Raw genomic sequence first — 12,411 nt, 5'->3', positions numbered from 1 at the left:
CCCGGCTCGCCGAAGTAGCCGTATTTCTCCAGGAACAGCTGCAAGAAGAGATGGGAGAAGTGCAGCTCAGAGCTTGTGGGTGGCTTGGGAAGGGAGGGGAAAAAAGGAGATGCAGTGGCAAACAGTGCTGCAAACCCGGGGCTGCGTGAAATTCCCACTTAGTTTTTTCCTGAGACCTCTGCACCTCAAGCAGCCGCACCTCCTGTGCCCGTACAGGTTTAGGTGTGTCTCCACCCCATCATTTTTGATGGCTCTTGGGGTTTTTGGCCATGACACGACGGAGGCGTAGGAGGAAACATTGCATCAAGAGATCAAAACACTCTGCTGCCGTGTCATCCACGGCCAGAGGCGACCAAACCCACAGCTCTGATCCCCTCAGCTCAACGCAGCGATTGAAATAAAGGCTAAATCGCTGTGGACACGAGGAGGGTGGGGTGAGATGGGGTCAGGCTGCAGCCTCCCCCCATCCCCACGCAGGATGTGCTGCTGCAAAGTGGAGACACGCCGGGGGCAATCAGCTCTGCCAAACCATTCTTCTCCTTATCGGCCATTGACACGGATGGAGGTTGTCTCTCTGAACTTGCTCCAACACTTAAATTGTATGTTAAGGAAAATAAACGGCTTCCCTCGGCTCAGGCTGCTCCCCAGCTCTCGGAGAAGTTAATAGCCGGGGTCACAGGAATGCTCCACACCCGCCCGCCCCGCGGGGGATGTCTGCGGGAGACAAACAAGCTGCCCAGCATCCTGTTAGTGCAGCAGAGTCGGAGGAGTTACAGTAATGAATAATAAGAAGAATAAGAAGTGAAAGTGGTGGCTTCCTTTCCCCGCATCCCAAAGGAGAGGTGTGAGGAGCAGCAGGAATGCCATGGGCTGACCCGGACAGCACGGCCGGTGCCCTCCGGGAAAACGTGTGTTTTTAAAGCTGCTTCCCTCCCTGCTCATCTCAGGGCAGGGAAAAGGGGGTTGGGATGTCAACCTCAACCCAGTCCCCCTGTGGAGGAGGCAGCATCCCTTCCTGGGCCTGTCACCTGGCAAGGAGCAGGAATGGCTTATGGACATGGCAGTCCTTAGGTGTGCCAGGGCCTCTTCTTCTCCTTCTGCCCAAACCTTCTGCTTGTCACTAACAGTCATCTTCACATCACCCCCAAACACGTCACCCCTGCACCTGCCACCTCCCCACGGGCAGGGTAGGCACATCCCCGTGTGCTCCTGCAGACCTTATCTCCTCCAGGTGCCGAGCTTGATCTCCTCTCTTACACCCCTTCTACCTGGAGGATCCCCCTCTGGCTGCAGCACAGCAAGGACTGGCACAGCTTCCTGCTGGGACACGCTCCTCACCCAGCCCAGAGGAAGAATTTGGCCATTTTTCCCATCAAAGCCATTTTTCCCTCTTGGCTGGAGGCACCAGCAGCTCCCTGCAGAAGCACCAGGCTGCAGCAGTGAGAGCCCAGTGTGGCCAGAGCCACCCAGACCCCCCACACCTGGGCAGGTGAGTCAGGATAAATCAGGCCTGAGCAAGAGCTGTGCTGGCAGGTGAGAGCATTGGCTTGTTCACTGGGAGAAGCCACAACACCTCTGCCCAAGGATGGACTGTACAGCCTGGACATGCCCTAACTCCCCACTTTGCATGGGTACCAGGAGACAAAATGCAGTGGCAACTCAGGATGAGGACACAGAGAAGGAGGATATGGGGATGGAGGAACCTCCCTGGGGATGGGGTGGCTTGGAGCCCTAAGAGAGTAGTCTGGAGAGGAGAAGGTATCTCGCTCTCTTCCTCTGCCTTTGTGTTTTTATAAAGTTCTCCTCCAGAATTAGAAAATCCCCAGTTACATATATGGGTGCAGGGTGATGATCTCAGTGGTGACATCACCACAGATAAATGTGAGCTGAGAAGCACAAGGGCAGAAAATCCCAGGTCTCAAATCACAGCACGGCCTAAACTTTTTCTACCACACATTTGCTTTCACTCAGCATCTAAAACAAAACAACCTGAAGCTGTTTCCTTGCCTGTAACCCAACACAGTCCCATTCATAAAGCATGAAAATGGTTTCTCTCCACCATGATCTCATGAAGGCTTGAAACCCCATCTGGACAAGTCAGGGTGCCCAGCAAAAAAAGCAACTGGTGTCAAGCAGCTGCTCTTGAGCAGCACCAGGAGGCACACAGGCCACTGGCTTTATCATTCCTGCCCGGATCTCCTTGGGCTTTGCAAATCCAACCAAAGCAGCAGTTTCGCTGTGGTTTCTGGTCCGTGTCACATGGAGGTTCTCACACACAGCCACCAACTCTCCAGGTGCAAAATCATCAGGAAAAATTTTATTAAATTTTCTAGACACACCTACTGTCAGTTAAGGGTGATGGTAGTCCTGGAAACACAAAGCTACAGGAGAGGGATGTGCTGATCCTCCACTCTGTCAGGTATTAGAGCACAGACCATACAAAGCCCCCTGGACCAGAGAGTTTTCAGGGTGCAGGGGAACCCAAAAGCCTCATGCCACAGTGTCCTGTGATTGAACCAGCACTCAAGACCCCCTCCAGCACTGCACAACCCCCCCAGAGCCCAGCCAGGCTCTGGCAGGGCTGGGTGGAATCCAGCACCAGCCCATTAAACCTCCCCAGAGACAGCAATGCAAAGCCTGGCCATGCTGGGAAAACCCCCTCCCTCCTGCCCTAGATGGGGAAATGCTCTTTTCCATACAATAGGAAAAGAAAAACAGCAGGAAACCAAGAGCTGAACATTAATATGAAATATGGCCAGCTCCCCCTGCACATGAGGGAGGGAGAGGAGGACAGATCTGGCTGCCTGGGAGCCAGTGCTGGGGCAGAAAAACCCTTGGAGCTGCAGCGGGGACAGCGGGAGGAGAGTCTTGGGGAGATGGATGGGCCGTTCCCATCTCAGGGCTCTGATGTGGAGCCTGTTACAACCCTGGAAATCATCTCTGCTGAGAGCTAAAGCCAAGGAAACACCTTGCCCTTCGACCACAGGCATCCCAGGTGGAAGGCAGCCAACAGCAAATACAATAAGTCCTCCCTCCCTGGAAACCGGGATAACACGAGTGCGGAGACAGCAGGCTCCGGTCCTGCCTGCTCTCCCCTCCTGGGGGAACTTCTGGCTCCTTTCCACCAGCTAAGTACCAGAGAAGCCTCACACTGGGCTCCTGCTGAGCATGGTCCCTCTGCTCTGCCTGGTACAAACCTCATCTCTCCCCTCCGTCCCCCAGCAGCGGAGGGAAGCGATCCCATCCTGCTGAAGGGTGGGCAGGAGCTTCATGCTGTGGTTACAGAGGATGCCTGTCTCAAGCTGCACCTCAGAAGTCTTTTGTTTTCAGTCATGAAATGGCAGCACCCCACCAAGGCAGCCCAGGTGTGTCCTCAGCCCTCGTCCCAGCAGCCCCAGGCTCCATCCTGCATCATCTCACCGCCAAGATGGGCACGGTGGCTCCCACTTTTCATCCTCAGTTTCCTCCTGTACAGATACGAGGAGAGCTGACCCAGAGCATGTTTTGGCCTGGTCACAGAAGAAGCAGGGGCTCCTCCTGCCCACCGAGTCGCTGCTGCCTGGGAGCTGCCTCCAGAAGATGTCACAGCAATTAAAAACACTCATTTGCTTCCACTCTCCCAAGCCACATCCCTGCAAACCCTCAGGCAGAGTCCTTGCGCCTCTTTTGTTTAAGTGTGTGTACAAGTATCTATATAAATATTATATCTACGGGCATAGAGAGACACATAAGAAGGGAGATTAGCGAGCACAGAGCTTGGTTGCCCTCCTGCCGAAAAGGCAGCAAAACCCCAGCTCATTCTGTGTGTTAGTGACAGAGGGTGATTAATGCCCCAAACCCCTCCGGCTGCTGGGATGTCCCCTGCTGTGCCTAATTGGTCCTGAGGGAATCTCCTCATCCACCTACCCTTCCTGAAAATCTACTTTAGCAACAAAATATCCACTTGCCACTGAAGGTGGGTCTTTTAAGTTCCTTTTATTTTCACACTCGACCTTGTGGAGCTGAGGGACAACAAGCCAGGACTGTATCAGGTCTGACTAAAACCACTCCTGGTTTCAGTAACCGGTTGGGTGGGGCTCGGAGCAAACTGGTCCAATGGAAGGTGTCCCTGTCCATGGCAGAGGGTTGGAATGAGATGAGCTTTAAAGTCCCTTCCAACCCCAAAACATTCTACGATTCTGCGATAATTCACTGGGAACCCCCAGCTTTGCCCCAGCACCCCACGCCGATGGGCTGCACCCCCCACCACAGCTCCAGCAGCACCAGAACCCCCGAGCGCGACCCAAAGCTTGGGGAAAACAGGGAAAAAACACTGGGCTTGGCCAAACCTTCCCCTTGCGAATACCAGAGCGGCTGACAAACCAGTTTGGTCACGCAGAGGCTGGTTGTGCTTTCATGTCTAAGGAGAGAAAGGAAACCAGACGCTCGGTCTTGCCCCTCCACCGGGGTGGGAACCGGGGGGGACGCGACGTCCCCGCTGCCGCCGCCGCGGCCCCTTGCCCGGCGGGCGATGTTCGCCGCAACAAGCGGGGATTGTTCTGGGGGAGAAGCAGGAAGAAAGCAGGGCTGTTGGCGCTGCGGTGACTCACGGGGCTGTAAATCACACCGGGGGACTGCCGGCTGACTCGGAGCCGCTCGCCACATCCGCGCTGCCGGCGGCGGCTCGGACAGGAGACCCCACGGGTGCCGCGTGTCCACGCAGAGCCCAGCGATGCCTCACAGGGGGGATGCCTCCTCCTCCTCCTCCTCCTCTCCCCCGCTCCTTCCATTGCCGTGCCGAGGCTGAACAGCGGGAATTTCTCACAGGAAGAAGAATTTCTTCCCCTTGTTTCAGAGGGAAGATGTGGGGTGCCCCGGGAGCACGCAGGGGTCCCTGCTGACCTCCCGGCCCCACCATGTGCCGGGTGGTACCCAGAGACCCTCGCTCCATCCAGGCTGTGCTCAGCATCCAGCATCCCAGCTGGATGCTCCTTAAAGGAGCTCAGCCGGACACTGGAGCATTTCTCGGCACAAACACAGCTCAGAGTCCTAAATGTAAGTCCTTGGGTGGCTGAGGGGGAAAACAGGCAGGCCATGAGCAAGATAGGAAGGAGGAGTGCAGGATAGGGGGGAAAAAAATGAAAAAAAAATCCTAAATGAGAATGTCCCAGTCCCAGAGTCTTGCTCACCATTCCCATTCACTTCCTTTCCTAATTTCCCCCCTATTTTTCTTCCCACTGCAACAGACCTGTAGCTTCTCACACAAATCTCTGCAGATTGTCCTTTGTCCTTGGCACCACCAGCACCTCCCTGTGCTCCTCACTCCCAACACAGGCTGAGATCTCCCATGCCCTCTGTATTTTACACAGTTCCCCCGGGATCAGGGAATCTCGGGCATTACCACAGCCCAGGCAGACAACGTGCTCTCTCACATCAGACCCTCTCCTATCTGGAGCCTGCAGATGATAAGATGATTTAACAGACAAATGTTTCAAATTAAATTTCCCAACTTTCCTTCTTTTTTTCTTTTACCCTTTTTCTTTTTTTTTCGAGCTGCAGTTGATATGGATGCAGTGAAAACATGGGCTCAAGCCAGGAAAAGAGCACAACTGGACATTTTCTCAGTCTTGTGCATGTAAGTTTACACAGCCCATTGTTGCTAACTTTGGCTATTTTAAAAGCAACAACAACAACAAAAAAAAGCTTTGGAAGGAAAGCCTGGCTCTGAAAGCCACAAGTTACTAGAACTATTTGATGTTATGTGAGAATTTCAGCTTCCTTCTAAAAGAAAATTAACTGCTCAGTTTATTTAGACAAGCTTTCTCACTCCATTTTCGTTGTGTGTGTTGTCCCAAAGTCCCTGGGCAGCACAGCCCATCCCACTGGGGAAACTGAGGCAGAGAGACAGGAAAGTCATTGTCCAGCCCTCCTCACCTGGGATCTGCCACAATCCTGGGATATGCTCTAAGGCTTTCAGGGAAAAGTTCTCAGAAGCCACCAGTGAGAACCTTTTTAAACCTCTTGCCCTCAATCAGTTACTTTTCTTTTACAGTGAATTTTAAATTATTGATTTTCTGAGCATAAAATCTTCGCAGATTTTTTTTCTCCAGGTGGCATGAGGGGCTGGGTTGAGGTTTGTGCACAATGGGACAAGCACACCCATAAATAACCTCTCTGAAACAACATCTCCCAGCATAAGAAACCTACACATGAAAACAAGCCTCCAAGCATTTATGTCCACTTTTACAGCATGTGAAAAATCACAATTAATTCATGAGGATTTGCTGACTGGGGTTTAAAATTAAACGTCTGTGCAAATCTACACTGGATCGATGCCCAAACAAGGAAAAAGTCCCCAACACAAACCCTTGCTCACCAGCCAAATCTCATACCTTGTCCTCCCAAAACAAACAGGAAGGGATGGTGGCACAACATGACAATGATATGGGGACAAACAAAAGAAATCCAAACAGAGGTGATGGGGAAAGCCCTGGGGAGAGGCAGGGAGGGGAAGGACTGGCATTTGTCCCCTCCTGATATGCTGGGAGATGGAAAGGTTTTCCTCATGCAAGAGTTCTGTTGTTGTTGAGCTCTGTGGACAGGTGGGTTGGCAGAGACACATCAACCGTGGGGACACCTGAAGACAGGCTGAGAGAGCTGGGGTTGTTCAGCCTGCAGAAGAGAAGGCTGCAGGGACACCTGGAGCCCCTTCCAGTGCCTAAAAGGGCTTTAAGAGAGCTGGAGAAGGACTTGGGACAAGGGCCTGGAGTGACAGGACAAGGAAAGATGGCTTTAAACTGAAGGAGGGCAGAGCTAGATTAGATATTGGGAAGAAATTCTTCCCTCTGAGGATCATGAGGCTCTGACACAGCTTGCCCAGAGAAGCTGTGGCTGTCCCATCCCTGGAAATGTCCAAGGCCAGGTTGGAAGGGGCTTGGAGCAACCTGGTCCAGTGGAAGGTGTCCCTGCCCATGGTAAGGGGTGATTTTGAGAGTCCCTTCCAACCCAAACCATCCTGGGATTCTGTGACACACCTCCACACACAGCACATACAGGCACACACCTCGACATTCCAACACAACCCCGTGGCACAGGCCCATCTCCAGCTGGCACAGCCACACCCCGTGACACACACACGCCACAGGTACCCACGGCACACCTGCGGATGCACAGGCACTCACAGGCACTCACCTGTGGTGGGAATGTACCTGGGAGACAGGGGCACACCTATGGCACGGGCACACCGGGGCCATGGGCACACAGGGGGGACACACACCTTGTGCAGGGGCACACAAGTGCCACAGGCACACCCAGAGCACGGGCACACCGGGGCAGGGGCACACCGGGGACAGGGGCACACCGGGGACATCCCTCAGCGCAGGGGCACACCAATGGCATGGGCACATGGTGGGGACACGCACAGACCCGGGGGGACACGGGCACACCTTTGGCACATGGGCACAGCCGGTGCACGGGCACACCCAGGACACGGGCACACGGAGACACACGGACACACGGGGACACACGGGGACACACAGGCACACGGGGACAGGCGCACACCAAGGACACGGGCATCCCACGCCGGCCGGGAGCAGCCGGCGGGCAGCAGCGCCCGTCCCATCCCGCTCCCATCCCGCCCCGCTCCCGGTTGCCGGTGCCGGCCCTACTCCGCCTGCCGCCGCTGCCCCGGGGCCGTGCGGGCTGTGCCGGTGCGGGCCGTGCCGCCGCCAGCAGCCCCAGCGCCAGCGCGGCCCGCAGCGGTCCGGCCATCCCGGCTCCGCTCCCGCCGCTCGCTCGGCCCGGAGCCGCCGCCTCTCCCGCCCCGCCCCGGGGCGGCCCCAGCCCCGGCCGAGGGCAGGGCTCCGCCGGCGCACCAGGCGGAGGGGCTGCCCTGCTCGGGGAGTCCTCGCCGCCCCCCGTCCTGCTCCGGGGGGGATGACCCCCCGTGCCCCGTCCCCAGGGAGCATCCCGCTGCGGGTGTGTCTCTCCGGGCTGCTCAGGGTGCTGGGGCAGCGGCTCTGCCCAGTTTGAAGCTGGAGGAAAGACAAGGAGAAGGTAATTCCTGCTTTCCTTAAACCCGAGTTCATCCAGTCCACCCCACGCGGATGCAGAGCGCGCGAGGGCTTGGAGGGCCGGGGGTCCCTCTCTGCCAGCACTTGCCATGAGCACAGAAGGCTGGATGGGCAATGCTGTCCCCTCTTCGGGGGTCTGGCAAAACCCTCGGTGCTCTCTCTAGCTTTAGATAATAACCACACACTCAGGTTTGTGGTTTACACTTAAATTTCCCTCCCAGGTGTGGAAGGTGGAAAAGGAACCAGTGGACAAGGATGGGCCGTTTGCCACCCAAGGCAACACACTGTGCCTGTGTCAGTGTCACAGCTCTCCTGCAGCTCGGACACAGCTGATCATCTTGTGCCTTCCACTGACAGGTCAACAGCTCTGTTTACTCACAGCAGTATTTTGTTTTAACTGTTTTGTTTTAATTTGACTAAAGCAAAAGGATGTTTTGATTCTGCTTTGGTTCAGGGGGAAAAAAAATAGGATGTGACTTATATGTGCTTTTGTTTTCATGCCAGCTTCAACCCCACACCTATTTTAAAGCTCCCAGGCCTCTTCCTCCTCTTTTTAAACATGCCAAAACCTGAAGTTACAGGAGCATCTGTTGAGCACAGCCTGAAGAGATCGGCAGGGATCCTGTGACACATTGTTTTTTAGTTGGACAGGGTTGAGCATGTAGGGGAGGGAGGCAGGATTTGAAGGAGAGAGAAAGGGACCTGCATAACACGACAAAATAGGGAAGACGCTGAGCTATGAGGAAAAAAATAAAGGAGAAATTAAGAAGGTGACATCTGGGCCAGTAAGGGCTGACCGAGGGGCTGTCAGAGAGCACGGTGGGCAGCTGGCACAGCCTGTGCAATGGTGTGAGGGGAATACTCAGCCCTGGGAGGAGGGAGAGCCAAGGGATGGCCGCTCCTTACACAGGTCAGCCTCGCGCTTCCTTTCAAAACAAGAGCAGCTCCGTCTGCAAATGCGTCCGTGTTTGCGTGGTATCTAAGGAAGCAACTGATCCATCTGCTCTTCCACTTAAGAATATGGATGATGAGAAAGTGACTGGCTCGGCTCCAGCGGGAGCAGGAAACTCCCTCCTCTGCTCATTGTAATGTGGGGAAGCGTCTGGGAGGGCACCTGCAGCCCCTGGAGCAGCCAGCTTTCCGACCGGGCACTTCCCGGGGCTGCTGCCTTAAGTCCTCAGGGGTTTTGGCATTCAGATGGAGAAGAGATCAGCCCAGCCTTGGAGATGCCAAATCATATTTCTCTGCAGATTTTTGGCTGGGAGTATAAAGATGTTTTTCCAGCTGCTGTAATAGGAGCGGTATCAGGAACAGAAAAACTATCTCGTGGAAAGGTGAACAGATTTCCAGCTCTCTCAGTGTTGAGAAAGAGCTCAGAAATGAGGCCAAGAAAAAAATTTGAATCCTTGTAACTTCTACCCCAAAACTGAAACCTGACAGGGAAAAAGCTGACATAGTTCTACTAAAAAACATTCTCAAAAGAGCATGATAAATAGATCCATACAAGCTCTGTCTGCTTAAACATCCTCAGTTTCTTGGATTTATGGACAAAATGCCATCTCCCTTGAATTTAACTCAAAAGGTCTCAATGCAATTATTGAGCTTGATTTCCAAACCCTTTCCTAAGACACCTACACAGCTTGAACTTAGAGATCCAGAGGGTTCCTAATTTAATAGCACTATCATATTCCCCTGAAATCATCACGAAGCACTGAGTGCCACTACCACAGGCACGGAGTCTGGGATGGGGGAGTCTGCTTTGTCGACATGGGCACAGCAAGAGCAGCTGAGCACTGCAAAGAGCTGAAGCCCCAGTGAGTCACCCTCAGAGGTGAGACTTAAGAGTTTATAAACCAACATAATGAAACAGCACTTAAGTGACGTGAGCTTTTCTCTGAGCAGCTTTGAATGTTTACCACAACTGATAAGCAAATAGCAACACCATTACTCCTCTGTGGCAGCTCCTACCCAAGATGGATGTGATGCACAAGAACCGACAGTTAAAAACCTTTAATGCTTTGCACTAAGACCTGGGTTGATTTGTTCTGTTTCACCCACTCCAGAACAGCCATTTTCAGGCATTTGCTGCTCCAGGATGGCTCACTGGGTGCTGTGTCAGGCAATGTCCAAAATACTCATCCAGCTGCTGGAAGGTGGCCAGATCCAGGACCACTTTGGATCAGATCAGAGGGGCACAGTCACAGCTTTCCCTCCCGACCCCAGCCTGCAAGAGGCAAATTCTTTACCAAGGCACAAGCAGCTTACGTTCCCCAAGCTTTGGCTGTCACAAGGGTGAAGCTTTTCTGCTCAGACACTGTTTTCTCAGGTACTTAATTCGTGCACAGTAAGTTCTCACAGGTCAAAGGACTTTCCCGTGTCCTCAGTGTGTTAGAAAGTCTGTCTCTCCCAGTATCCTGTCCCCAACAGAGCCAGGAACAGACACTTACCAGAAGGGTGTTACAGAGAAAATGCAAAGTCTGTGCAGACTTCCCTTGGCTTTACCTTTTGTGTGCAGAGTTCCTGGAAGTCAGTGAGGTCAAGAGGCTGCATCCAGCTGACGAGCCCTCCTACAAACACATCAATTTGCTGGATTTGTTTGAATCTCACCAGTTATTTGCTCAGAGGACAGCCAAAACCGTGCACCCCTTTCAAGGATCAGGGTGGCACCCGAGTTCCAGCAAACCTTGGTATGAAAAGTGAACTTCTGAGCAGCTTGGGGTGCGTTCTGACAGCTGTGTTTATTACAACAGCTTATTATTATTATTATGACAGCTGTTTATTACAACAGCTTTACAAGCAATTGCTACAGCAGCATTAGCAGCATCATCTACTGGGACAGCACCACACGAGCTCTTCGTTACCCTGAAAATGGGAATTATCAGTTCTAGATTAGGCAAAGCAGCACAGATGGAATCCTGCCCTCAAACCCCCAAAGACTTGAGTTACTGGCTTCAGTCACTGCTCCCATATCTCTCTTTAGGACTGTGGTATTCGAGATACTTAAAAGTTGCATTTCTTCTCAGGGTGAGGTGGGTTTGGCTGCAAAGAGCCAGCATGGAAACTATTCGGCTGCCTCTGAGATTGTTTAGCTATTATTGTGGCATTTCAGCTCTGTAACGATCACATGCCTCTTTTGCATTGGCATCCCTCTTTTCTCCACGAAGTCCTTGTTGAGCTTGGCAAGTGTTAGATGTGTTTTTATAAATAAACCACCAGCATTCCATACGGGACTGATTCCCAAAACGAAACCCTCACTGCTTAGAAAATGTATTATTGGAGGATAGATCATAAATAGAGATGAAGGCAGCAGAGCAGAGCTGTTCTTAGCTATGCTGAGAACAACCCAAACTCCTTCTTTCTGCTGGGATAGCCTCTCCTGGTTTTCCACCTCCTGATAAATCCACTGTCCTGTCCCTCCTTAGTTTGGAATTTTATTATATGAAGTCCTGCCAAATTCTCATAGGGCACTGTGAAGAGCTAAAATCAATTCAATCCTTAATATACTAATTTTTATACGCTTTTTACTTTCCTTTTAACCTCAATTAAAGCTTATCCTGGTGAACTTTAGGCAGTTGTGGAGAAAAACTGCAGCGCTAAAGGACTTGGCAGAAGCAGTCAGAGGGCAATGACATAGTTAAACCATCATCTGGGTTTATCTCTTTTACAGAACATCACTTCCCGGGCCTCCCTGAACTAGTTTAACTCTCTCTACACCAAAAGCAACTAAAACAACCCACACTGGCCCCAGCACAGCCGGGTTTTGCTCAGCTCAGCCATTCCCAACTCTCTGCTCAGCTCCGAGGGCTCTGGGTGCAGCCCCAGCAGGGACACTGCTGATCCCTGCTTTCCTTCCACTCCATCCAGCTCCCTCTACTCCTGGATGTGCCAGTGCAGCTGTGGGCAAGAGCACCCTCTAGCCTCTTCATTCCAAATACTAACTCCAGCTTAAAAACCATCAACCTCCAACTTTTCTAGCCCAGCAAAACAACAGATACTGAATTTGTCAACAGTTTGCCTTTCTGAAGCCTCACATGCCATACATTAAATTTTATACTGCCACTAACACACATATACCTCAAATTCCACTGTTTTAAGAGGAACAAACTGCCCACAATCCATGACAGAGGCATTTCCTGACAGAGCAGTTGCTTCCCAGGAGAAACCTGAAAAGGGCCCAGCAGAGTCACTACATTTACAGCCACGGGTAATGCTGATTTGAACTTGGTTACCATGACCATGAATGCACACCAAGCTGGGGAGCTGCCTTACAAACCTTAACAAAAGCCAGTTTTGTTCATTTCTCTGTGAGATATTTTGCAGCTCTGTGAGCCCAGTTGTAACTACAGACCCCAAGAACTTG

At 52.6% G+C, this 12,411-nt stretch overlaps 1 protein-coding gene across 1 annotated transcript in view; it reads right to left on the bottom strand.

Annotated features, from left to right (window-relative positions):
• Positions 1-7,749, bottom strand: part of MMP28 (matrix metallopeptidase 28) — a 15,768-nt gene extending 8,019 nt beyond the window's left edge. The window contains exons 1-2 of the mRNA XM_029961264.1: positions 7,425-7,749; positions 7,171-7,206 (exon numbers count right to left, since the gene is read on the bottom strand). Coding sequence (XP_029817124.1) covers positions 7,171-7,206; positions 7,425-7,749 — 361 coding nt within the window. The remainder of the gene's footprint in view (positions 1-7,170; positions 7,207-7,424) is intronic.
• Positions 7,750-12,411: the final 4,662 nt, after the last annotated feature.

Source organism: Manacus vitellinus, unplaced genomic scaffold (assembly GCF_001715985.3).
Source record: "Manacus vitellinus isolate BGI_N305 unplaced genomic scaffold, ASM171598v3 scaffold_32_pilon, whole genome shotgun sequence".
In the NCBI taxonomy this organism is placed as follows: domain Eukaryota; kingdom Metazoa; phylum Chordata; class Aves; order Passeriformes; family Pipridae; genus Manacus; species Manacus vitellinus.
This window is presented reverse-complemented; position numbering and strand designations above follow the sequence as displayed.